This window comes from Symphodus melops (assembly GCF_947650265.1).
Source record: "Symphodus melops genome assembly, chromosome: 1".
Classification (NCBI taxonomy): domain Eukaryota; kingdom Metazoa; phylum Chordata; class Actinopteri; order Labriformes; family Labridae; genus Symphodus; species Symphodus melops.
The window spans coordinates 43,877,503-43,902,564 of record NC_136691.1 but is presented as its reverse complement, the minus strand read 5'-3'; the positions used below and the strand labels follow the sequence as shown (position 1 = coordinate 43,902,564).

Here is a 25,062-nt window from a genome sequence, read left to right as displayed (position 1 = left end):
AGTTCAGAGTTCTTTTTCAAATTTTCTGATTTCTTTTATATCTGCTGTTATAAGGAAAAAAGATAGTTCTTTAATATACTTGCAATATTTATAGTCATTATTATACATTCACAAAAAATGTCACTCTTCATAAACCCAACTGTTCCAAACTTCAACCCAGCAGGTCGAGAAAGAGGATTGAATCAAGAGCAGTGCATGAAATACTCTTCTTCTAAATATAATTATAATCCCCGTTGTCATGAAGAGAAAAACTCCAAACGGCCTGATTGAGCATACATTTTCTCTCATACTTAGGTTCTCTCATAATTGGGGGAGTTTGTAGAGTCCAGGGAATACATGGAAAAGTACATTTTGCACCTTATATGACCTTTAAGTAAACACTTCCCAATATATTTGATTTTTTTCTGGAACAAACTTAGTCATTGGTGTTTTTGAAAGGTTATAATATGCAAAATGACTAACCATGGTTTTGTAACACTAATATGTGTCCCCGGTTTCATAAACAATTACTTTAAATAGTCTTCTGACAAAAGGTAACAAAACTGTCTTTTATCAAATCTCATTGGCTGTGGCAATCTCTATTTATTTCGGACTTAAGTTTAATAAAATATAATTCAATACTCTCACACCTTATCGCAAGCATAGAGAACAAAAAAGTGTATCTTTCATGGATATTTAAAGAAGCTGAATTAAAAGGTTTCAGGTAAGTAATGAAATACATTTTAAAGCTCTACGATGTTCAACGATGGCTACATGTCTTCAGTGTTCAGGAAACGATCAAACACTAAAGCGCTCCTTCGAAATGTTATATTTTATGGCCAATTTAGACTAAAGGGATTTTTGAGAAAGCAGAAAATGTCAAACAGTTTCAAAAGGTTTAACTTAGGTGAGAAGAGTGAGAGCTTGTCCTTAAATAACCAACCCACCAGCGTGGTCATAAAGTCGCAGAGCCTGAGATTAATCTTTTATGTGCAGGCTCCTTGACTTTGTTACAATCTATAACTGGAGCTTTCTGTGGAGCGCCCTTCTGAATGATTATGGATACGTGATGTGAAAATCCATTTAAACCCCTGGGATTCAGGCCAAAGCAGCCACGTGTCGTCATCCTTTACCTCAGATATCCTGAAACTTCTATCAGTGACCACCACAGTCTTCTGATAGGGGTTAACAACTACAGACCAGGGTTAATCTGTTTAGGACCAAAGATATTAATGAGATTATTTAAGCCTGGCCTTGACTGTCCTGAATGAGGACGTTAACATAAGTTACTTCTTACACTGAGTAATGTTTCCTCTGGATAAATGCTGATATGTCTGTTCATTTGCTTCACTGAAAAAACAAAATCTCAATGTACATTGTGTTCAATCAAATGTCCAATTTTATTTCAAGTACAAAAAAAAAAAAAGCCACCATTTGTAGAAGAAAAATATTTAATTCATCGCTTCACAGGACGACAAAACATCTAAGATACAATAAAGACAAAAATGAATACAATATATTTCGCTGGTAAAAACACAAACTGGGAAGTTCTGACTGTGTTGTTGCTACCAGGAGCTGAAGTCTCCGTAGGTGGACTTGCCTTTGGACTTCTTAGCGGTTGCTCCACTGGTAGAAGGCTTGCTTTCATCTTCAGCAGCCGGGCGTTTTCTGAGGGACAAGGATAAAAACATAATCAGAAGATTTTGTGCACAGATGTGTGATCTTGTTTGTCTGTGAATGGTGGGGTTTTTTCGTAAGTATGCTTCATTTGTACTCTTCTTGTTGCTCTACGAGTTTCTCTAAAAACTCTGTTTGTTTGTGCCTTTTACAATACAGCATACAGGCCTTTCAGGTTTCTTCTTCATTGCAAGTGAAAAAAACAAGTCTGGCAAAGTCATTCAAATATGTGTTCAAATGACATGTCATTAACATGCATAGTCCAATATCTGATCCTTTAACCAAAAGATAACTGATCTCTTACACATAGAAAGCATCCTCCTGCAGATAAAGCTGAAGGGACATTAATAACGGGTGCAACATCAAACGTGCCTCTTTCACATTCACGTGGAAGGACGATTACAGCTGCACATTATTGATGACTCGGCATTAATCTAGCTGAACGAACATGACAGGTTGAAGCAGGTAAGAGGATTTTCCGATTCTGAAGAGAAAATGTTATCGAAGAGACTAAATGATGAGGCCAATTATCGAAGAATACCCACATTAGCCAAAGAACAACACTGTGTTCACTTACGATAATGACAGTTTTGCTCTGTTATTTGTATCAATGCAGGAACATACAATGTGTAAAGTGTTTTAGCTGAATTGTCCAAAGTAAGTTCACGAAATTCTTCTGAGGAGACAAAGACGATTTGAAAGATGGCACAAAAATGTCTTCATAAAATAATGTTATAAAAAAGTATACAAACTAATATGAAATAAAGAGTTATCTCACACTAAAAACAAAACAACCCCGGACTCAGTGAACATATGTTCTGGATAATAAACCTAAATGATCCTCATGGGGAAACAGAGTAATCTTTTCCATGATTGGCATTCTGCACTTTATGTCTGTACCCATCCTGTGCTGCTCTGTGATAATCAAGTTTTATCACCCACTCACTGCGAGTCTGTTTTTCAAGTGGCTTTGATCAGACAGGCAGAGAAAGTGTAATGCAGTTTGTGTGGGGGTCAGATAAACATTTTAGTAACATTCTGTCTCAAGAGTTGTCCACATGTTCTTGTGTGTGTGTGTGTGTGTGTGTGTGTGTGTGTGTGTGTGTGTGTGTGTGTGTGTGTGTGTGTGTGTGTGTGTGTGTGTGCGTGTGTGTCCTTACTTTGTAGCAGGGTTGATATATTTCCCCACACCTGCCTTGAAGGTCTTGGGTGTCTCGTCCTCGTTCATTTTCTTTAGCGCGACATTGGTCTGCTGCTTCTCCTCTTCCTGCTTCTGCAGCTCTTTCTCTCTCTCTGCAGCGATCTGAGAAAACAAAAAAGTAGATCATGGATATGTGATCAGAGGACACGGAGACACCACAAAGACTTCAAGCTCAGTGACCGTTACTCCCATGCTATCACTGCCTGCACACTCTGTATTTTAATTGCAGATGGGCTAATAATTTCAGGTGGAAAAAAGCCTTTAATACTTCAAGTCAGTTGGCATGTTGTTCAAAAGTTTGATGTGAAATCATTAGGCACTCATTTTCTTGTTGTGTTTGCTCTGAGCTCAACTTTATTATTTTGGATCTAAAATCAAACACAGCCTTTAAAACTTTAATTATACGCTAAAAAGAGCAGTAAAAAAAAAAAAAAAAAAGTCTAATAAAGCTGAGCAAAGAGTTTAAGGGATGCTGGAGACATCTTGTGTCCAGCTGTTACACTTAAAAGTAAAAATACTTAGATTTTATATTCTGAAAATACATAAAACAGGAGCATTTTTTTGGTAAGGAAACCTAAGTGTTTGTGGAAAAGCACATCAGACACTATTTGATAATAAAATCAGAATACGTCTTAAAACATGTCTGTAGGTCTCGAGTAAATGATATTAAATCAGGCGTGATACATTCATTTTATTACTATGACCTCTCTCTTTATCTTGAATTTCCCTCGGGATCAATAAACTCAATCAATCAATCAATCTAATCTATAGCATCTCCGGTAATTTAAAAGGGGCATGACACTACAGAGGTGTTTTCCCTACCTGTACTGGTCACATCAAACAACCAAAAAACTAAAAGATGTAACTGTAACCGATTTAACTGCATCGGTTCAATCTAAAGAATTTCATGTTGTCTCGTGAATCACAAATGTTCACATGTGAAAAGAGAAATACAAACCTGAGCATCCGCCTCTTCATACGGGTCCACAAACACAGACGTACTTAGGATCTTGATCTCTGACTGTAAATCAGTTCAACAAATACAAATTAGGATGCAGAAATAAAACTCATTAACAAAATAATTCTTTAAATTCTGTAAATTTCTTTTCACGATTTGTAAATGATACAAATATTTATTTAAATCAAAAAAATAACAGCCTTTAAATATTTTCCTTTTAAATAAAAAGTTTCTACCTGCAGTTTAAAACAAAACGCAGCAGTTCTGCTCAACAGTTATTTTCTTTTTAACTTTAAAATACAAACGCTACATTTGCTAACATTCAGGATCAATCGACAGAGACAACACTGGAAGCTTTTCAAAGACCAAAAGGAGCGAGTCGATGGCATTTCTAAGTCATCTCTCACCAGCCCCTGCTTCATTTCTCTCGTCTCAGCGGCTGACCTTTACATGATCCATGTAAGGGTCACAACAGCACTACGCCTGAGTCCTGCCCTCTTCAGCTCACATTAATGTTAGTCATCAAGGAACTTGAACTATATTGCAGTTGAACTCTCTAATTTGCTCGACGGAGGTGTTAGACAAATGTCAGGATAAGAAAAAAAACTCTATGGAGGGGTATTTCATAGATATCGGAGAATAAATGGTCTTTATTTATGTATTGTCATATCAACATGATGGATTTCTCTGCGAAAGCTTTATTCAACATAAAAATCTATCTCAACGATTCTTTTTTTTGTTGTTAATAGCAAAATCAATGACTTGGTGCCTCATCTTAAAGAAGTGTAACCGTGCAACTGTTATCTCAAGACACTTAGTAAAAAGAGCAGGTCTAGACTGTACTCTTTATTTGTATTATAATAAACCTTGAAAAACACAGCACATCAAACATCATACCTTTGGCTTGTCTGTTTTGGGATCACTCTCCACATTCTCCATGGCTGTGAGTGTCTCAAATCCACCAACAATCCTACAAAAGAGTAACACACAGATCACCTTTTATTTGCAAGACCTGCAGGAGCCACGACACCTCCCAGATCACTTTCATCCTGAACACAACAAAGTACATGACAGAATTGTGTCTGATACATGTTCAATAGTCACTGCAAACGAAGCCATTTTGACCACTCAATATGACAAAGAGAAGGGAGACTCATTCCTGACGAGAGGACGCTCGGAGGTAAGATTAAGCCATAGTGGTAGTTTTGCAGACATGATCGCTTTTTTTTTTTTTTACGAACACAAAAACACACACAAAAAAATAAAATCACAGAAGATGTCAGAGGCTGAGGGCTGAGGGCCAAAAGGCCACATTTGTGATTGGCTCCCCTGCTGAGGGGCGCCCTTAAGTGTGGCTCACACCTAGCTCTTGAAATTGAAAAGTCTTTATCAGTCTGCTCCTGTGTGTGTGTGTGTGTGTGTGTGTGTGTGTGTGTGTGTGTGTGTGTGTGTGTGTGTGTGTGTGTGCAATGAGAACTTGTTTATCCAAATGGTTAACAGGTGGTTCCTCTGTTAAACAAAAACACATTTAAACCATCCAGGGGGATAAACAAACAAATATGGAGTTACTTTAAAGTCTAAAGGCCCTGACACACCAAGCAGACTGCAAAGAACTAGTGGTGACTGTGTCTGTGGTGCTGCCTCACGTCCCCTTTTGTCTTGGCCAACAAGTTGAACTCGAACGCACCGCAAAGACTACAGCCGACAACCAACTACCATGTACGTTCTGCACATGCGTGGGAGGAAAGAATTCTCCATGCCAGCAGGCGGTGGTGGTACGTTGTTGATAAGAGAACCGCTGTTGTGCACCACTCGTATTGTAGGTAGACAGCTAATTGAGAATAATGTCTGATAAAAAGTTGAAAAATGGTGCTGGCGTTGTCAGCCAGGAGAGGCGGAGGCGACAAATAAGGAGAAACCGCACAAAATGGGTGAAAGCATTTAGGCTAAAGCGACAGGCTCAAGGGGTTTTCCTGAACCTGTGTCGAAAGCTGGAGATAAATGAAACCTCAGAATGAACAGCCAATCAGAGAGCGGGAGCGCTGATTCAAAAACTAGGGTGACAATCGCTCAAAGACAGTCCAACTTAGACCGACAGTCGACGATCTCCTTGGTGTGTCAGGGTCTTACACTAATATCACAGGAGACTCTCCTCACGCCTGTTCTTGGAATGGACTTTAATCCGATGATGCCACAGTTAAAGTAGCTTGCTGTGGCCACACCTCAGCATGCAGACCTCACATTATGTGCAGATCTGGTGAAGATGCTGGACATGGCCAGCCCCATTAAATGTGCAAAGAGTGCAGTCTGGGAAGGACAAAAAAGTGAGAGACGTGAGGTGAAAGCAGAAGCTTTTAAAGTGTTGACCATGTGAAGAATCAGTCAGGTGAAAGCAGTCTGAACAATTTCAGACAACAGCCAGGACTTTCGAGAAAAAACCCCCATCTTAGATCATGCTCAGCAGAGAGACAGAGAGAGACACAGAGAGACAGAGAGACAGAGAGAGAGATTCAGCAGCTACTGAATTTTTTAATGCTGTCAGCCAGGAGTCAGACTGGAAGTCACAACACAGTTTGTACTGTCTGGACCTCCAAAGGAAAGAAATATAAATTAAAGAATAAAACCAGAGGGTGAGAAAGAGAGAGCGAGAGGAGAAGACGAAAAATGAAGATCTGACAATAATATTTGTCTAAATGACAAGTGTCTGTTATGACTGTGAACATCAAAGCCTTCTGTTAAAAGATAACTCAGCACACACACACTAAAACATACATATGGATAAAAATTACCTTCCAAACACTGAGTGCTTCCTGTCGAGGTAGGTACACGACCTGAATGTGATGAAGCTGAGAGGAAGCAGAACACAGAGCATCCATAAATAATGTGAGCAACATAAACATACAGTATACAAATACACACATCATAGTACACATCAATATCATGCGTGTATAAGAATAGGAGAAAAGGATGTATGATTGATTGATTTCGATGAGAACAAGTATGACAACTGTGTTATTATATTATAATTCATCTGTTGATGCAGCATCTGTTAGCAAAGAGAAGCTTTATCCCTCATTAAGAAAAAGATTCAAAAGTCACATGATCTGAAATAAAAACCGATAGAATCCTTTCTGAAACTATGTTCAGTGTGTGCTGTAAGAGTTTTTTTTAACGGCAAGGTTTGGACGGATTAGAAACAAGTCTGGACAATGAATCTTATGGCGTTTACAGATTGCCAGTAAAAGGCCCCTGTAATGTGTAACACACGGATGCATAACGATGGAACAAAGCTGTTACAGCCCTAATCCCTCGTTGGCGGGAGAAGCAGGAAGCAATAAGGGGAAGACTGAGGTGATGTGTAACATTGTGTGTCTAAATGTGTGCGTCTGTGTGTGTGTGTATTTGAAGCTTCCACTGCGTGTTCATGAGCCTCGTCTCTCGCGCTTCTGCAACGCCGTAATGCAATGTGAATTCACACACTGGGACACCAATATCACACCCTTATGTCATCAGTGTGTAAGGGCATTATGACAGCCAAACTTTTAGATGGCCTTGTTGTGAAACCGAAATTTGCAGATGGCTTTAGACAGAGTCCGGGACATTAGCTGAGCTTAAAAAGCACATCGAACACCTTTGACCACAGTTTCAGTTATAAACTATGTGGCTTTCAAATAAATAGTCAAATGTACAACTTAATAAATGAGTTCATCAAAGTATCTCCTATGGGTCCTCATGAAGTTTTCAAAGGAAAAGAAACACAGTCAAACACAAAAGATCATTCTCTGCTGACTGATTTTCTTGAACAGGCTGTTCAAACCTGTTCAAACCTGTTAAGATTGTTAAAATTCAATTCTTACAACTGGGATTTGTTGGTGTTTGGACCAGAGTTTGCCATGCTGAGAACCCCCCGGCCTGTGTGGGACAGGTTGGGCTGAAACTCATCCTTGAAAGGCTTTCCCCAAAAGGATTCCCCTCCTGGGATCAGAGAGACACAGAGTGAGAGAGAGCGAGAAATAAACAGAGGAGAACATTTTGCCTGATAATAACTGCAGGTAATCCATTTCAACATCATGAAATATATTGTGAATATCCCATAAATATCCCGTTAAGAAAAAAAGGGAACCTTTGAATTACTTTATGACCTAGTGAGAAATATTTGTCCAGTGACGTCGACACATTCTTAGAATCCAGCTTGTTGTTCTTCTATAAATAAGACCATGCTGTCAGCACATTGGACCAGAAATAGCTGATGGTTCATAGAGTTTACATTCCATGTTTTTGCACCATCTTGGAATTAATAAAAACAAAACTGAGTTCACTTGAGGCAGTAAAGCTGATGAGATTGTGTACATTATTGTTTAACCCTCCACTGCACTATGCACAATTACATACTTATAAATACAAGTTAACCCAATGAAAATACAGGTTGAATGTAAACGACAAATGAATCTTGTACTTTATTTTGAAGTACTGCATCATCAGTGAGACAGAAATAAGGCACTGTGTATTTTCATAAGCTGTAAAGTTTGCCCTACAGCATGGTGTGAATCATTCAGACTGACTTCATTGGGGGGGGGGGGGTCTGTCGCCCTTAGGTATGTTTAAGGGTTTGGCCAGCTGTACGTGCTTTATTATTATTTTTTAATTTAATATACTTTATTAATCCCTGAGGGGGGAAATTGAAATGTTATTTCTGAGACATGCTTCTCTCACACACACATGCACAAGCAGGACCTGTGGACATGCATTAATGAAGAGAGGTCTGAGTGATTCACTGGAAGCGCCCCCTGAGGTGGGGGTTCAGGTTACGTGCCTTGCTCAAAGGCACCTTGGCAGTGCTTGAGAAGTCTACAGCTCTAAAGCTACCAGAACTTAACTTCTATATTTTTGGTGTGCACCAGGACTTGAACCGGGGACCTTCTGATACCCAACCCAAGTCCCTACAGACTGAGCTACTGCCGCCCCCCCCCCCCCCCCAAAATGAGACAGCTGCAGTGTGCGTGCCTGTTGGAATTTAAATACAGTATAGTATAATGCCAAGCAACGAACTATTCAGAGGCTTTTCTGTGACAGTTAACTTGGTGACATTTCTGCATAATTGATCTCCTCCATGACATTTTACCAAAGTACGACTTTGATCATACATGAAGGGGGAGCGACAGAGGGGGAGAGAAAGAGAAATTATCCGGTCACCAAAGGGTTAACCAATTAATCAGACTTTATTTCCTCTGCTTTAAGTTGAAAACACAGTAGGGATAGAAAAGAGAGCAAGAGAAGCCTGTTTTTGAAGGTTGTAGATCAATGAGCTGAACTCAAGTTGGAGGAAAGAATGAGCGCTACACTGAGCAGAGTACAGGATGGGACTCTCTTTTCTATATATACAGTATGTGCAGGCAAAGAGCGAGAAGGGCAATAAAAAAATAGTGAGTAGTAGTGAATAGTTTTTTAACACTTGGTTAACAAACTTCCAGAAAGGATCAAATCAGGGTTCAAAATCTTATTTCATCATCTCCACACAACATCAAAAATCGATCGACTCTCACAGACAGAGTATCAAATTGGCTTCACTTCTTTCTTTTTTTTTTCAAAGACCAGACGTCGCCGCTTAGTGTTAATGCACATTTAAAAAAATGTGGGCAGAAGTTATCTGTCCCAAGCATTTTGAAACACAAGTTCTCGGGGGAATATTCTGGAGAGTTATTGTTCTTAATGATTGTAATAAATAACCAGAAGATCACAGCACGTTACAGACTGTTGTAAAGACAACAAAAAATGTATCTTACAAAACCACTCAGAGATCATGTCCTCTGTTGAAATGTGTTTTTGTTTTTTTCAGTCCAGGTGATGAGGAGAATTTTGCCCACAGGTCAGGAATTCTGCACCTTCATAAATCTGTCACGTTGGACGCAGTTTTGCGTAGGTTTCCGAGACGCCCACAGACACAGAGCGCTCTTTGTGCTCCGACACTGTGAGCAGCACAGACGACATTAAGGCAGGAAATTAACTGCGTGAGGCAGAGTAGTCAATTTCACTGAGCTGCCTCTTAAACTGGCTTTTAAAAAGAGGGGAATTACTCCAAATGCTGCTTGATTGGTTGTTCACCATCTCCCCCCCATTCTGTAGCCTACACTCAGCCCTCTACCATTAGATCGTCTCCCCATCTTTGTTGTATGTGTGTGCGTGTGTGAGTGTGCATGCTTTTTTTAAGGGTCTGCAGTGCTTCCATGAGGATAAGGATATATTTAGTAACACTCTTGACTTGCATGTCGAGCTGCAAGAGGTATTTAGCAACAAAGCAAAGCAACAAAAAAGGAATTATAAATCATTAAACACAGATGGTATTATGTAATTCTAAATGTGGTTTAAGTGCTGTCGTCATCTTACCTGTACCGGTGCCAGTGGGGTCCCCTCCTTGAATCTTGAAACAAAAAACACTCTGTTAATGTTTGGTTGACGTCAGCTGCAGCACATAAAAAGCCAAAACCCGGTGTGTCCAGCAATTTGTGAAGAGCTGCCTCTTTTGCTTTCATTTAAACAGGAAAATGTCTGATTGCTCTTAAGTCGTCAGGTTGTGACCTTACAGTATTTCCTCGTTATATTCTCAACACAGGGGCATGTTCCTTTTCAGCCAGGGAATAAGTTTGCAGCACACAGGCCTCTATTGTTCATGGTAAAGGCTCAACTTTCCTATTAGTGTTTATATAGCTGAGGACTGCTCTGTGCATTTCTTTGGACGTCTTGTTTTAGCACACACTGGGGGATTCTGACAGCTGGTGCTGCTGTGGAGCAAAAGTTGAGGTGAATGGGCCTCTGTGGTGTTTTTTGTTAGAGGGAGTAAAAGAGATGCGTTTAACATGCATGTGAGAGCATAAGGTCATAAAAACAAACCCAATACTCTAATGAACGTGTGTTTAGAATTCCTTATGAAATCTGAGCTGTTTAATTGAATTCTAACGGGCTCTAATAGAGCCTAAAGGACAATGTCTCAAAACTCTCCTGGTGATGTATGCAGTTTTAAAACAGCTGTGATCAGGACTCTGTGTCTCGGGGACTAAGCTGTATTATTTATCTTTGTGCTGGACACCGTCTTTGACAAACTTGTTGACCAGACAGAAACCTGAGAATGCATTAGAATGGCCCAGGTTGACTTGGCAGATCCTAATTGTGTGAAACAGTTCTTCGTTGTTTGAGCAGTTTGTTGGCTTTCTGTCGATCCTTTGAGAATCATTTCAGAATGTTCCGTTTACTCACAATGCTTTGACAAACTGCTTTAAATGAAGTAAGGGGCACAGATCTGATCCCATTAACACACTGCTTCCGAAGTGTTTGTTGCTATGAAATGATTCTCTCCAAGGCCGCCATCCCTTTCCTTTCTTCAGCTGTGATAAGACGAAGAAGGCGTGAGAGGCCCAGTAATTATTTATAAACAACTCAGTGACCTCACTCTGTCTGTAAACCACAGGACAGAATGAAAAAAAGGTAAGTGTCCTCTTGAGACCAGATGACCACTTAGAGCCACTTTAATTATGGGAGAGGCAGCTTTCAAACACCTGGAGCAGCGGCGGATCAAAGACCGGCCTTTTGAAATTCTCAGTCGGAACCAAGAGGGTACGGTTGGAGAGGGAGTTGGAAAACAAAGCAGTGTTTATTCATTCAGCATGAAAAGAAATTACATTATTTATGAAGAGAGAGGTAACTGATAAGTAAATAAAGTCATTTGTTTGGCATTGAAGATAAACCTTCATTAATAGAGTCCAAACCAACATGGACATGAGCATTTGTCATTTAAATAAATGTAAAATTCATACCAAAAGGTAGCAGAGTGGCGTCAGCAGAGTGGCGTCAGCAGAGTGGCGTCAGCAGAGTGGCGTCAGCAGAGCGGCGTCAATTTGTCTCCAATTAAGTTTGATGGGCCAATTTTAAACCGCGTCATTCATCTGCACCGCATATCTCATCTTTCTATACTGGTAAATTGGTTACATATATGATGCAGCACACTTTAAAATAATTTTTTTTTTTAATTATTAAACTTTTTTTTTTTAAGGTAACAGTCCAGAGACTGACTCTTGGTGAACCTCATGAATGAAACAGGACAGAATAAATTGTAGAATAGAAAGTATTATAACAGAAATGGTTCTATTAAAAATAATAAGTTTTAGTTATAAAGCCTGCTGCTGTGCAAATGAAAACATGCTTATGTCATTGTAAGTACAGTGGTGGTTGAAGTGGAGGTTTGTAAACACAGAAGACAGTCTGCTTGGTTAAATTCCTTACCATGAAATTCCGGATTGATCTGTGGAACACCGTCCCATCATAGTAGCTTTTTTTGCACAGACGGATGAAATTCTCTCCAGCTTTTGGAACCTGAAAGACAGTGCATGTAGACATTGTTTATAAAAAATCAAATTAAATTTGCAATTAAAATACTAAATGGGCCCTTCACAGTGAATGACATCATTTCTTTATAGTTAATTGTTCCTGAAAGAAGTTTGAGGTGGTTGGTTGATTGAACAGTAAAAGCTTTCGGACGACTTTATATACACTTTATATATATATATATATATATATATATATAAAAAGAATGTCACTACCCTAAGCCAGATGAAGGCCCGAGCCTTTAAGTCATGACGTGTTTAAAACTATTTCAGAGGGGGCCTTTGACATTTGTAAACAGACGGTAAAATAACGCAAACATGCCACAAAAGTCCTCCATGCGGCATTTAAAGGTTCGAATCCGACCTCGGAACTTTGCTGCACGTCATCCCTGACCATCTCCTCCCAACATTCATCAGCTGTCCTGTCCAATAAAGGCAAAAAGTATACCTACAAGAAGAGGAACTACAGGGAGCCATTTGACTACTTGTACAGAGCTACCTTTAGGATGTTGGAAAAGTGTGGAGCTACAGAGATGGAGGTTATATTTCAACTTCCAGGTAGAGCTGCCATGACTGCAGGTAGCTTTGCATTCACATAAACACACTGAGTCACACATTTGCAACTCTGTCTGACCTGCTTTCAAAGTGTGTTTTCTACACACAGTGTTGTGTGATGAAGGAGGGTTCATCTGTTGCCTCAGGCAGCACATGCTCCCATACAGTAAGGAGCCAAGTTTGGTACTACAAAGCTGTTTGTTGATGTAAAAAAAAAAAAAAAAAAAAAAAAAGCAGCATCTGGATTTCTCATCTCGATGAAGGTAAATCCTGGGTCATGAAAAAAAGTAACTTACTGTGACTGTCTGGCACTCTTTATAATGAGAGTATATGTCACCAATGAGGGAGGCGGAGCTTAGACTGGGTCACTGGTATGGTCTCGTGTCATTAACATGAACAGCCTGGAGGGACACTGTGTTGTGTTTGAGAAATGGTGTGTGTGTGTGTGTGCGTGTGCGTGTGTGTGTGTGTGTGTGTGTGTGTGAGAAACTAACTTTTTCCTCCTCTGCAACAATGATTGGTTGTTTCCAAGACTCACAAAATGCCTTTGAAGGAACCTATTTTTATTCATTGGCCTTTTCCTGCGTGACAGGTCTCTTCCAAGCTCGGCTGGTCTTATTTCCACATATGTCTCCATTTTGCTGTTGGGGTTCACTGCCCTGCCCACTTTTTTGCTTCTCTTATAATCCCTGATTTTCAGAGCTCTCCGCTTCATATTGGCTTATTGTTTCGAACCACTAGACCATAAAAAAAAAAAAAAAAAAAAAAAAGGATTTACTTTGAAAAAAATCAATTTTACTGCCAAAATGTTCAATGGGAAAAAACATCCAAGAAATGATATCTAAAATTGTGTGTCACAACAGATACCTAGATATTAAAGCTTTTTCTTGTTCTGTCTGAGCTTTCTTCTTGAAAGAAGATCTCACGTCAGAGATTTCTATCTGTAACTTGAAGGCTATTTCCACGTCCTGACTTTGTAATGGAGGTTAATTATGCTCGTCTGCATCCATGCATGCTGCTGTGTTGGAATGTGCGAGTGAGGTCTACTGGGAAAAAGTTTAAAATACAATCAAATTCAAAACATGCCCTGTTGCCTAAAATGGTCTTTTATCGGTGATGTCAGCATGGAAACAATGTTTGCTGACGCAGACAGAAAAAACTTTTAATCCATGCATGCTAACAAGCCCCTCCCATTTTAAGCTATTCTCAGGTAGCACAGCTTTAAAATGAGACACGGTAAGTCTGAAGTCATACCGTTCAGAATCAAATACACAGGACATGATGTTATGAAGTCCTCGTGCCATTAGTGAAATAATCTTAACTTCATAAGTAAACCTAATGGAGATTGAACTTAAGAGTCAAATGATGTCAGTCCTTGTACTTGCAGTAATCTTTGGTATTATTAACCTGATAAAAAGTCTATATTCGTTGGAAAAATCCGATGCAGCATCCATCAAAAAGCAGTGGTTGATTCACTGAAACAGGTTAGCTCAAAAAAAGAAAAAAAAAAACTTTAATGAGACATTATCAACAGTGTAAATGTGTTCTGTAGTATTAAGGTAAACCTTTTGGGCTATTTTCTTTCACTGCACATCGACTTGACTGACTTTACTAAATGAAGAATATTCTTAAATCCGTTTAAACCAGTCAAAGTCATCTGATTTCATCCCAGTGAAGTCATTCACCATATCCATCCTTTTGATTTAAAAATATAAAAAAGCTGTACACTCCTGTCATTTCATCTCAGGCATCTCTGTCCTCACACCGACAACTGAAATATCTCTGTCTGGATAGGCAATGGGCATTTAACAGGGAGGTGGGCTCTGAGTGGGTTTGACCCAAAGTGTATGTGACAGTGAAACAGCACTCATTAATTCATAAACAGCAGGCCACAAATGGAGCTGAAATCTTGTGTGAAATCCACTGGGGAGTAAAGACTGGGAGGGATGTAGGGCGCAGAGGGCAGGTTTTCTAACCGCTGCAACTTTCCCCTCATTATTCTGATTCGACAGCTCAAAAGCCAATAAAAACATAGCACATGTAGCGCCTGGTTACCAGGGTAGAAATGCATTCCTGGAACTCCTGCTATCTCTCTGGGGCCCAACACATAACCTTTAAAAACAAGGCACACAAGACATTTCTGCTAAGATGCAAACCTGGCAACCTGCGGGACACACTCTGCAAGAGGCTGATTTCTGTGTTTTCAATGATTCACCTTGAATACCATTTAACCAGCAGCTCAGTCCAAAACCATGTCACAACATAATTACTGCAGAAGCCTGTGCCAGCGAATTAAATCAGCTAAGTCTGAGGCCAAAAACACCAGGCCTCATTTAAAACCGAGACTTTCAGGTTGCTGATTTTACGCATTGATCAGCAAAACGGCTGCAAGTTTCCAAGCATGACCATACTTTTCCTTTTAAGGCCTTTATCTTCTGTGACTTCCTTCAACACTTCCTGTCATGAAAATATAGATTTAATCTATGAATTCAAAGAAACTTTAAAGATGAGTTCTCCTTCAATAATCAATGATCATGTGGGGAAAAAAAAAAAAAAAAAAAAAAAAAAAAGCTCAGTCAGTTACGAAAGAAAAACTCTGATTCTCTGACATGAATTCTCTCGTTTGTCTTAAGTTAGAAGGAAACTGAAGCAATCTTTCCCAAACAAAGGTAAGAGTTGAGCGTTATGTCTTCCAGTTTTTACAAATATGCGTGTTGTTACCTTGTCACAGTGCAATTCCACATTCAGGTCTCCCTTGTTGGTGTGAAGACGGACGTAGCCTTTCTTCTTCACGTACTGGTATCGCACAGTGTCATCGGCAATCGCATCTAGAGCAGAAATAAAAGGGAACCGTTTGATGACTTTTCTGAAGTAGACTGGTAAGTAAGTTGATCACCATTTAGAGAAATAATCTTCTGATATCACTGATTTTTACATGAGGTCCTGCAGATGCAGTGGGAGTCTTATTGATTTATCTCAGTAGTACTCAGAATTAATTAGCTCATTAGAGGTTTTTTTTAAATTACTACTATTTCTTTTCTCATTCCACACACATGGGCTGAAGAGTTCAAACCCTTCAGACTTTACAGGGACGTGGATTGGTTAAAAAGAACAAGAAAGGAAGAGTAAATCCAACTGATATAAACTGATATAAACCCAATCGTGACAACCCAAACAACAACTCAGTTAAATGTAATCGAGGAGAAAAGGTACGTCGATCATTTTCACACTAAAGAAGCTGTAATTTAAGAATATAAATAATTAGTCCACATTGAGTCCACAACATGTCTCAGCATTCAGTGATTTACACTAAAGACGCCCATCCATAAAAGTAAACACTGTTCTTCAGAAACTTGAACTGGGTCACTAAATCCAAACATCCTCCTCCTCTTCTGAAGTACACTGAACCTACTATGCAGTTGCATAACAGAAAATCTCTCTCATGATGCAGCTCAGAGACTGACAGGAGACGAACACACAGTCAAAGAAGAGCAGCTCCCACTTGCAGGAACATTCAACAGCACGCACGCACGTGTGTGTGTGTGTGTGTGTGTGTGTGAGAGATCGCAAAAGTGCGAAAAACAGCAGGCATAACTAGCCAGCCTCCTGTGAATAAAATCAAGATTAAAGCTACACGAGAAAGATGCGGTGAAGGTTTCTGTCTGCTGGGACTTAGAAGAGGGTTTATTTTTGTGTTCACTTGCCTGCTTCGTGTGTTGTGGCAGGAGTCATGGCTGTGGATGTGAAGGAGGCAGATACTCTGCCTGTCGAATAGTGAGCCTAGGGGAGAAAAAAAAAAAAAAAGGCTTTTAAGATACGTTATGTTCAGCATATATATTTTCTTCTACGACAACGGCACCCTGAACAGTTACAGATTAGATGGCTTACTCAAGGCACATCTCTCACACTTGCAGCCCAGACGCCATTTGTCGAGAACAGGGGTCTGCAAGTAATTTCCCCCAAGCCAAAGCTAGTCTGCCAGCAATAATATCTGGCCCACGATATTGTTTTGATTGTGACCTTGGTTTTGTGATTATTTTCTGAACAACAACTCCATGATTATCAGTGACGCCAAGGAACAGGGAAGTGTGAGCAGCGCTGTAGGCACTGGGCAGTCGTCATGGCAGCAATGGTTATCATCAGAATGACCTCATCTTGGTTTAGAACATGCTGCTCCTCCGCTCAATTAGCATCAACATGAACTAATGGGGAAAATAAAAACTTCTTAACTACGTATTTCTAAATTTCTAACGTATTTCACTGCTGCATAGTGTTCTTGCAATCAACCCAAAAAATCATTTGACTCTTTGGATTTGAACTGGACCTTTTTAAAGTGACTCTAATTGAATGAAGAGATCTGCTTTGGCTAGGGAGGCGTTTTTGATGTCCTAGAACTTTCTATTCAGTTTTATGTGAATGGGTTTCCTTTTATCATTCGTCAAAAGGATCTTTGGTCAATGAGACGCTAGCTCCTTACTTCATGTTTAATTACCAAGCAGAAAATAGGGGATCAGGGTTCAGGGGATGATAGGGATCATACAGGGGATGAGATAAAAGAGTTTGGATTAAATGCAAAGAGAGAACGGACGATGGGGTAAACACTCCCTCCAGTGAGTCTCGTGATTTCTACATAGTTTAAATAGCCTAGAACGCCACTAAAGCAAAGCACACAGGAAGTAGCCTTACAAAATGCCTGAACCCCCTCAGCTGGCTTTTGTACACAGAGCTAAGTCAGAATGTCTCACATCCTTTTCCCATCTTTAAGGCCTCTTTGAGCCAAGCTACCTAATGGAGGAAATCTCATTTAAGCCACTGTATTTTTCTTTAGCAGACTACGCAAAGCTCCCGAACACAGGTGAGAGCTGGACAGAAGCGACTTTAAAATAGAAAAACCTTGCTTTTGAACTCAGACTGATCCCAAAAAGACGATTTGCTGCTTTTCTTGGCTGTATTTTACAACGGACAGACCATCGTTGGGTTTACACTACAAGTTGCCACTCGGGTCAAAAGGACTGAAAGACAAAATAAAAACATGTATTTTCTTGCAGCCTGTCTCCATCCCCATTGTCAAATATTCTGCTCTAATCGGGATGTGCTGAATACGCCTGGCAGGTTTTGTGCTCAGATGCACTTCAACAGGACAGACACTTTCTCATTAAAAAACAGCCTGAAGCTTCATCCTCTCGTGGAGGAATAATCGCGCCACTCAGCCCACACCTCTTTCCAGCCGCACACTCGGCTGGTCCCACCTCGCTAAATGGTGCATCAAGTGCAAACCAGCTAAATGACAGCCTCTGAAGCTTCTGTGTGATTAAGAGCACAACATCCTCAGCCCCTGAGAGACTTATAACATCTCATAATCATTGGTCACTTAAGATGCTTGGAGGTTCTTTGAGGCTAAATTATAGTAGAAGACATCTGCTGCATCGTAATAGAAAAGCATACATCCCCGACAATGGAGCGGGACTGGAGGAGTTATTTAAGTCAATAAAATTATTTCTCAGGGTGATAAAAGGAGACGTGAGAAGTCTACTCCTCAGTCCTGGTTTAGCATTCTTCTGCTCTAGTTCTTGTGAAGGCTCAGACTTCACCGTGTACGCTCCGTCTGACCTATATTCCCTGTTCTCTCAGATGCTGTCAGAGCCTCACATCCACTGTGAACTCGAGATGGAGAGCAACCAAGGAAGAGCGTGGAGGAAAAAAATAAAACAGACATAGCATAGCATCAAAGGAGAGCTGATAAGAAAAAAAGAGTGTGGCTGCTGTTTAAATTGAATCAGACCCCCCCACCACCCACCCCGGTCATTCAAGGACACAGTCATGGTGTAAACGTGGCCACAGCTGACCTTTTTTGTTAGGATCCTTTGTGTTGACTCCCCACACAGTTAAAGCTGACTTATAATACATTATAAGCTGATCTGTAGAAAGGTAACAATAAGTATGAAGAATGTCTTTAAATGAAGAATATAAACCTGGTGCATTTTATCACAGTTTAGTAAAGACTCATTTGAACTACCGTACTTTTTCCAAAATTAGAGTCCTTGATATTTTCTTACTGATATGACTCGGCCCTTTTATATGTACTTGGATATCTGTAGTGTTATATTATTCATCGTTCCCAGATGTTCTTTGTTCTGCTTCTGGATGTTGTTTGTCTCACTGCCTCCAGCATTATCAGTGTATGACTGTGTATTTAGCTCCCTCCAGTGTACGGTATAATAATGACACTTCCTGTCATTTATAAGGTTGACAATTACATTTCATGACTTTATCGTAATATTGGAAATGTTCTATGTGTTGGATTATTCATGATTAAACAGCCAAGAAGACAAATGGAAATCTCAGCCCGCTGAAAGCTCCAGAAGGATCCATTGAGTTGACCTTGAGTTAGCACTGGATCGTCAAAAGACCTATGCCATTTTAAAATTCCCCTTTTGGTTGAATGTTCCATAAGGCAGGATCATGACCCAAGTTTTTAGGGCAGTCCTCCTAAAATCAAAAAAATGGAACTGGTTTTTCAAGTCAAATCAAACTAGTGACTTTTTAGAGAGAAAACAGCACAATTCAATCAGAATCAGTTTTATTGGCCAGGTATGTTTAACACACGAGGAATCTAACTTCGGTAGACTGTTCTCCCAAATGTAGAGATGAAGCATGAACAAAAAAATATATACAAGTAATTAGAGACTAATATGTGCAAGACTAAACAAAGTGACACTTCAAGTTCAAGTGATGCATTCTACATCAGCAGGCAGTTATCGGTTTTCCAGAAAAGAAGAGAAGCATCCATAGAAACAGTTCATGGCATAGTGAGAAAAACTTATCGGCGGTGAAAAAACTGTTCGGATTAGAAGAAAGTTGTCTCGATACTTTTGGGGTCAGAGCTCAAAAAAAGAAATATATATTCTTTTTGGTTAAAAATAACTATGATTACCCCCCCCCCCCGCAAAAAAAGGTCATCTAAGATGGGAGGGTTCCCATAACTTTTTTTTTATCATTCACTTTTATGTTACTTTTTTTTTTTTTTTTTTGCAGTTTCATGTCCTTTTCCTTCTAAGCCAATCAAGTTCAGAATAATTGTACCATCATAGTGAGTGTACTCACAGCATTGAATTTGTCTGTCTTCTTGGCCACTGGTTCCTTCATGGTGGAAGCTAGGAGCTGATCCCCCTTGTAATCTTTGTACAGTTCAGCTAGCGTCTCCCGAGTCTCCAGATTGGTGCTATTCAGGTGGTACGCTGGGTCCTGTTTGGCCTTTTCCTCATCTGAACAGAGCCAGGGAAATACAGCGCAAGAAGCAGGACGTGGTTAAACCTTTGTTTTAGAAAAAGGAAGAACCTACAAGGCAAATTCGGCAAAAGAAGATCTCATTTAACTCACCTGCATCCAACACTTTCAGGTTGTTTTTTACATGGAAGAAGTTGGAAACATTGAATTTATCCAGGTTTGTGGGGTCCTACAAAGACAAAACAAATACATGACACAAATACAAGTTTCCCTAAATACAGTATTTTTAACCTCGACAAACTGAATCAAAGCAAAAACCCACCTGAAGCGTTATAATGTCCTTCCTGGTGAAGGGCTCGTCAGTCAGCAGATCTTTGAAACTTTTGGTCTTAATGTTGAGTTCCTCAACAGCCTGGGTGTGAAAAGAAACGTGTAAGAAAATAAAAAAAGGGGCATAGATGACCTCGCTGTGAGGTTGAGCACCTTCCTCTCTCTCTCGACTTCCTACTCTGTCCACTTTCCTGTCCAATTAACAGCAAATGCCAAAATATTATTCTTTAAAAAAAAAAAAAAAAAGCTTCTTTTAGGACACAAATATTGTGCTTTCGATTTCTGCTTGTTTTCTTTTAATTCGACAATTATGAAAGACAATTTGTTTTGTTTAACCAGAAGAGCTTATCCTGAACATTTAGACATTCTCCATTTGTTTTGAAAACAGTATATGTTTTTGCAAAACTAATTTGATGTGATGTAAGGGAGCATCTTGTGAAACCAGGTGGGCTGAGTATCTGGGTTGCATCACCCAAATCAATAACATCTGTTGTGTGTGTGTGTGTGTGTGTGTGTGTGTGTGTGTGTGTGTGTGTGTGTGTGTGTGTGTGTGTGTGTGTGTAATTTTAGATCCGTTCCACAAAAGTTTCTGTGTTAGGAAAGCGTTTGTGTTCACCCACCTCATAAGAAAAGACGTTGCCAGTGACCTTGTTGGTAACAATGTGGGAATTATTTGTGAAGACATTGTACAGAACTGGGCAGTGATACTTTCCTGGAACAAAATGAAAAGAGAGAAAAAAATAATAATCAGAAAGTATTTCTCCTCTGCATCTATAGGCTCAGACATCATCTCCTCCAAAAGTCAAGGAGTTGCTCATGTAATGTGCTCCCTGCTGAATTATATCATCTCACCCACATTTTCCTCCTCCACTCGCTCTTATCCCCCCTCCCTGAAATTACCCTCCGACACTCTTCCCGTTTTCTCTTTCAAGCTGCTCTCTCACACAGTGGTGGAGTAAGATGCGTATGAGCTTGACTTTTTTTTTTTTTCTTTCCCCTAACTACCGGCTGATTTTGGAGATTAGAATCAGAAAATGAAACTTGTTCAGCTCAAATAGCATAAGCAACCCTTTTTTGTACCCCCATTTTCTACACATCTGCATCAAGATTATTGCACATTAAAGGCCTGAATGGGCATATTTACCATCACTGTTCTTGACAAAGTTAAGCTTGATGAGGGACTTTGCTTCCAGTTTCTGTGGAAAGAAGAAAACCTGTGGTGTAAGTTTACAATCTTATAGATTTTTCAAATACACTGGAGCTGAGGTTTTTGGAAGAATTAAAGCTCAGCTGTTCAATATTGAACACATCACAACTTTACTTACCTGTATAAACACAAGTGAATACAAGATAAAGACGACAAAGTTCCTAACCAGCACATCTGTCTCTTTTAAGGAAGGACTCAACCAAAACACTACTAATCATCAAATACAACAATAGGTCTTTGAATTGAAAATATAAAGAAAAAAAACTAACACTTAGTTAGGGTAGCTAAAGTGAGTTACAAAAATGTGTCAATCCAATTTTTAAACCTGCACAGTAAGTCAGCTGGCAAATGAATACACTGATCTAAAATGAATCGTGAAGTTTAATATGCAGTAGTCAGGGTATTTAAAAATGATGTTGTCTGATTGGTCTTGTTTTCTTACCTCTCCAGAGGCGGGGTTGGTCCCATACTTCTTAATCCATGGGACGATGCTCCTGAAACACAAAGGGAGTCATGGTGTAAGTGAGGTGAGTTGGTTTTTATCAGTGAACAGCTATCTGCCTCATCCAATATTGGAAATGAAATAAATTTGTTTCCATGTTGTGTTTTTAGGACTTTAAAAAGTAAAGAGGTGGATTCATGTATGGTTTACTGTAGGGCTCCATGTGAAAAAGTTAATTATATTAAACTGTTAATGCTGACAGACAAACTGTGCCACTTCTAGATGTGCGGAGAAAAAAATCGATACCGAATTGCGATATTATATTGTTTCATAGCCGCCAACTGTGCCAAGTATTAATATCTTTATTCTATTAAGAGCAAATATAATTTTTATTTGCTGAATGGGTTGCACAATTCAGTTTGAAGGAGTTACATTGTACATTAACAATCACAGCAATTGTGCTGTTGTCTGGACACGTTTGTGATCAATTCATGTAGACTGAAATACTAACAGCTCAGATAGAATCAAAATCACACCCCACGCTTTTAAATGTTCCATGAGACACACTTTTTGTGCTTTTTCAAAATCTTGCATCAAAGATTTAATAGTCTTCATCACTTGATATAGAATTGCTATTAAGTAAAGATACTGTTTATGCTTTAAGGAATCTAATGTATCTTGTCCAGTAGATCTTTGCTGCACACAATGCTTTTTTGTAGACCAGTCAAATAAAATCTCAAATATATCGTATCATGACTCAAGTTTTTGTTTTCTTACTGCTTCGAACACATCTCACAGCAACTAACAGTTCCGACCTAACACTGCATAAAAAAAATTTCAATTTACAACAATTGTGTGACCCTAAAGCACATGGCCACCGTGTTTCTACTTCATGTGACATCAAGTCAGTCAACTCAATAAGTCTCGTACTCAAAAAGACATTCAAAGTTGTTCTTCTGACTTCAGAGAACACTCAAATAAAATGTGCTGTTTTATAAGAAAGAAATGAAAGTCACATTTATGTATATGATTATAACCATTTCTATATTTTTCTTCTATTATAATCAATTTTGGTTTATTTTATTTTTAAATTGAGAATGATCTACTTACAGCAGGTCAAAGACGACTCCCTCCTCAGTACAGACGGGATACTCAAACGGTTGAAGGGACAAGCTGAATTTTTCAGAGGAAAAGGTTTGACACAAACTATTCATTAATTACACCAGACAAACCCATGTCCAGCTTGTCATACATAAGAATACATATTTTCCCCCCATCCATACAATATATGACAGAAAAGTATCCTTCACTGCTGGTGGATAAGCATAGCCAAAGTTTATCTGTGGTCTAAAAGAAAACTCACACAGCTAAATATAAACGAGACAGAATGTAAAAACTAAGGACCCTTTTTACCTGCAGTGATCAAACGGAAGCCGTCTGAAGTTTGACTGAGGGATTTCTGAAATGTAAAAATATGGACCAAAAAGTAACATGATAAAAACATCTTACATTAGTTATATTGAAATAGATCCAGTGGACTAGTAAATAATGTAACAGTACACATTGTGGTTTCTAATATGGATTTATGAAAGAATATTGTTTTAGCATACAAAATCAAGTTTAGGTGTTTAGTCTTTTATTGAGTATTGAATAATTGGATCCTTTAGGCCTGTAAAAGGACAAGAAAACCTGAAAGGACAGTCTTTGAAATCAAACAACTGATCCAATCATACATTTGTTTACAACAACAAGCCACAAGTCTGAAAGTTAGGCCCCGGCCTCCATCTCAGGTAGAATAATCCTGCTAGACACACTTTAATTAAAGACCTTAATATTATGTTTTATTAAGAATTGTTGATTTAAATGTGTAGTCATTTTGAGACCTGTAGATAATAGATAATACTACTGGCTGCCAGGAAACACATAATACAAACAATATTCAAAAGAACAACGGTCTTATTAATGTGAAAATAAAAACATCAAAGACTGAAACAATCTTCATCAATGAAGGATTTATGTTTGGGGTACATTAAATAAACCTGAACTTACCTGGTCGCTTCCCTCCATAAAAGTGGGTGTACTCTGTACAAGTGATGTACCTGTGGGTGACAAAGGTCGCAGAAATATACCTTATAAATATATAAATAAACTGTAAAGCATGTTCAGATCTGAACATTAGCTCGTTTAGCTTAGCTAACAACAGCCACAATAACAAACACGTCACAGTGGTGCAGTTTATCTACGGGATAACTTGGATACTCACATTTTGTCTTTTTGGTGCTGCCGCTTGCCCATTTTGAGTTTTTAAGTTGGATCGAACAATTATTTGCAGTAGAAAGAATAACTTTACCAACAAAACACAACACAGCCTGTTAGCATCAGTTTACGCGTTGAGTAACTTCCTGTTTAAGTTGTGGTTCTTCTTCTACCAATAGAATTCCGGCAACTGTACACTTATGCTGCCCTCCGCTGGAGGAATTTATAACAACCGCACTCTACCGCCCCAGTGGTTCAGAAAAACAAAGTTATTTTTTCATAATGAATGAATATAATAATAATACATTTTATTTGATTGCGCCTTTCAAGCCACCCAAGGTCACCTTATAGGTGTAGTGTGCGGTGACCAGTTACAGTGAATATGTTAGTTTAAACCATAGACTGTAAACAAGTGGGTTTTGAGTTGAGATTTGAAGGTGGAGTATATGACAGTCGATGTGACAAACTAGATTATGATTCTGTTCCTTAAAACCCACATTTTTATTGCATATCTATGTGAAAGAGAAGGTAAATAGACATGCAGGTGATCATAAATTATCACTAATCATCATACTAGTGTTTTCAAGCTAGTTATCCAATCTATATAAAAAAACAAGTTGTTCAAACTAACAGACAAATTATCTTCTACAAATATCACAATAGAAAAAGTGGTGCAACAGAACCCACCAATACTCTATTCATTGTTCAGATTTTTTAAATTTCCCAAAGCTCAGGTTTAAGTTTACCATTCCAACCAAGCCCTTAAACTAATTATTCGATACTTGTTGTGCAGTCAGAATTGTGTAGTACTCCAGCCCAAGACTATTTAAGACAGACAGTTGACCTTCAGGGCCA

The 25,062-nt window shown here is 39.1% G+C and overlaps 1 protein-coding gene across 1 annotated transcript; it reads right to left on the bottom strand.

The window, feature by feature from the left end:
- Positions 1-1,412: 1,412 nt before the first annotated feature.
- On the bottom strand, positions 1,413-24,397 carry ppil2 (peptidylprolyl isomerase (cyclophilin)-like 2). The gene is made up of 20 exons (XM_079369367.1): positions 24,215-24,397; positions 24,001-24,050; positions 23,365-23,410; positions 23,062-23,124; positions 21,952-22,003; positions 21,447-21,498; positions 20,923-21,014; positions 20,295-20,384; positions 20,126-20,201; positions 19,850-20,010; positions 16,450-16,525; positions 15,467-15,573; positions 12,090-12,179; positions 10,200-10,233; positions 7,673-7,790; positions 6,605-6,661; positions 4,713-4,785; positions 3,816-3,878; positions 2,817-2,959; positions 1,413-1,647 (listed from the first exon to the last, which is right to left on the bottom strand). The coding sequence occupies exons 1-20, from the start codon at positions 24,244-24,246 to the stop codon at positions 1,545-1,547; spliced, it is 1,578 nt and encodes a 525-aa protein (XP_079225493.1). The 5' UTR covers positions 24,247-24,397; the 3' UTR covers positions 1,413-1,544.
- Between the last annotated feature and the right edge of the window lie 665 nt (positions 24,398-25,062).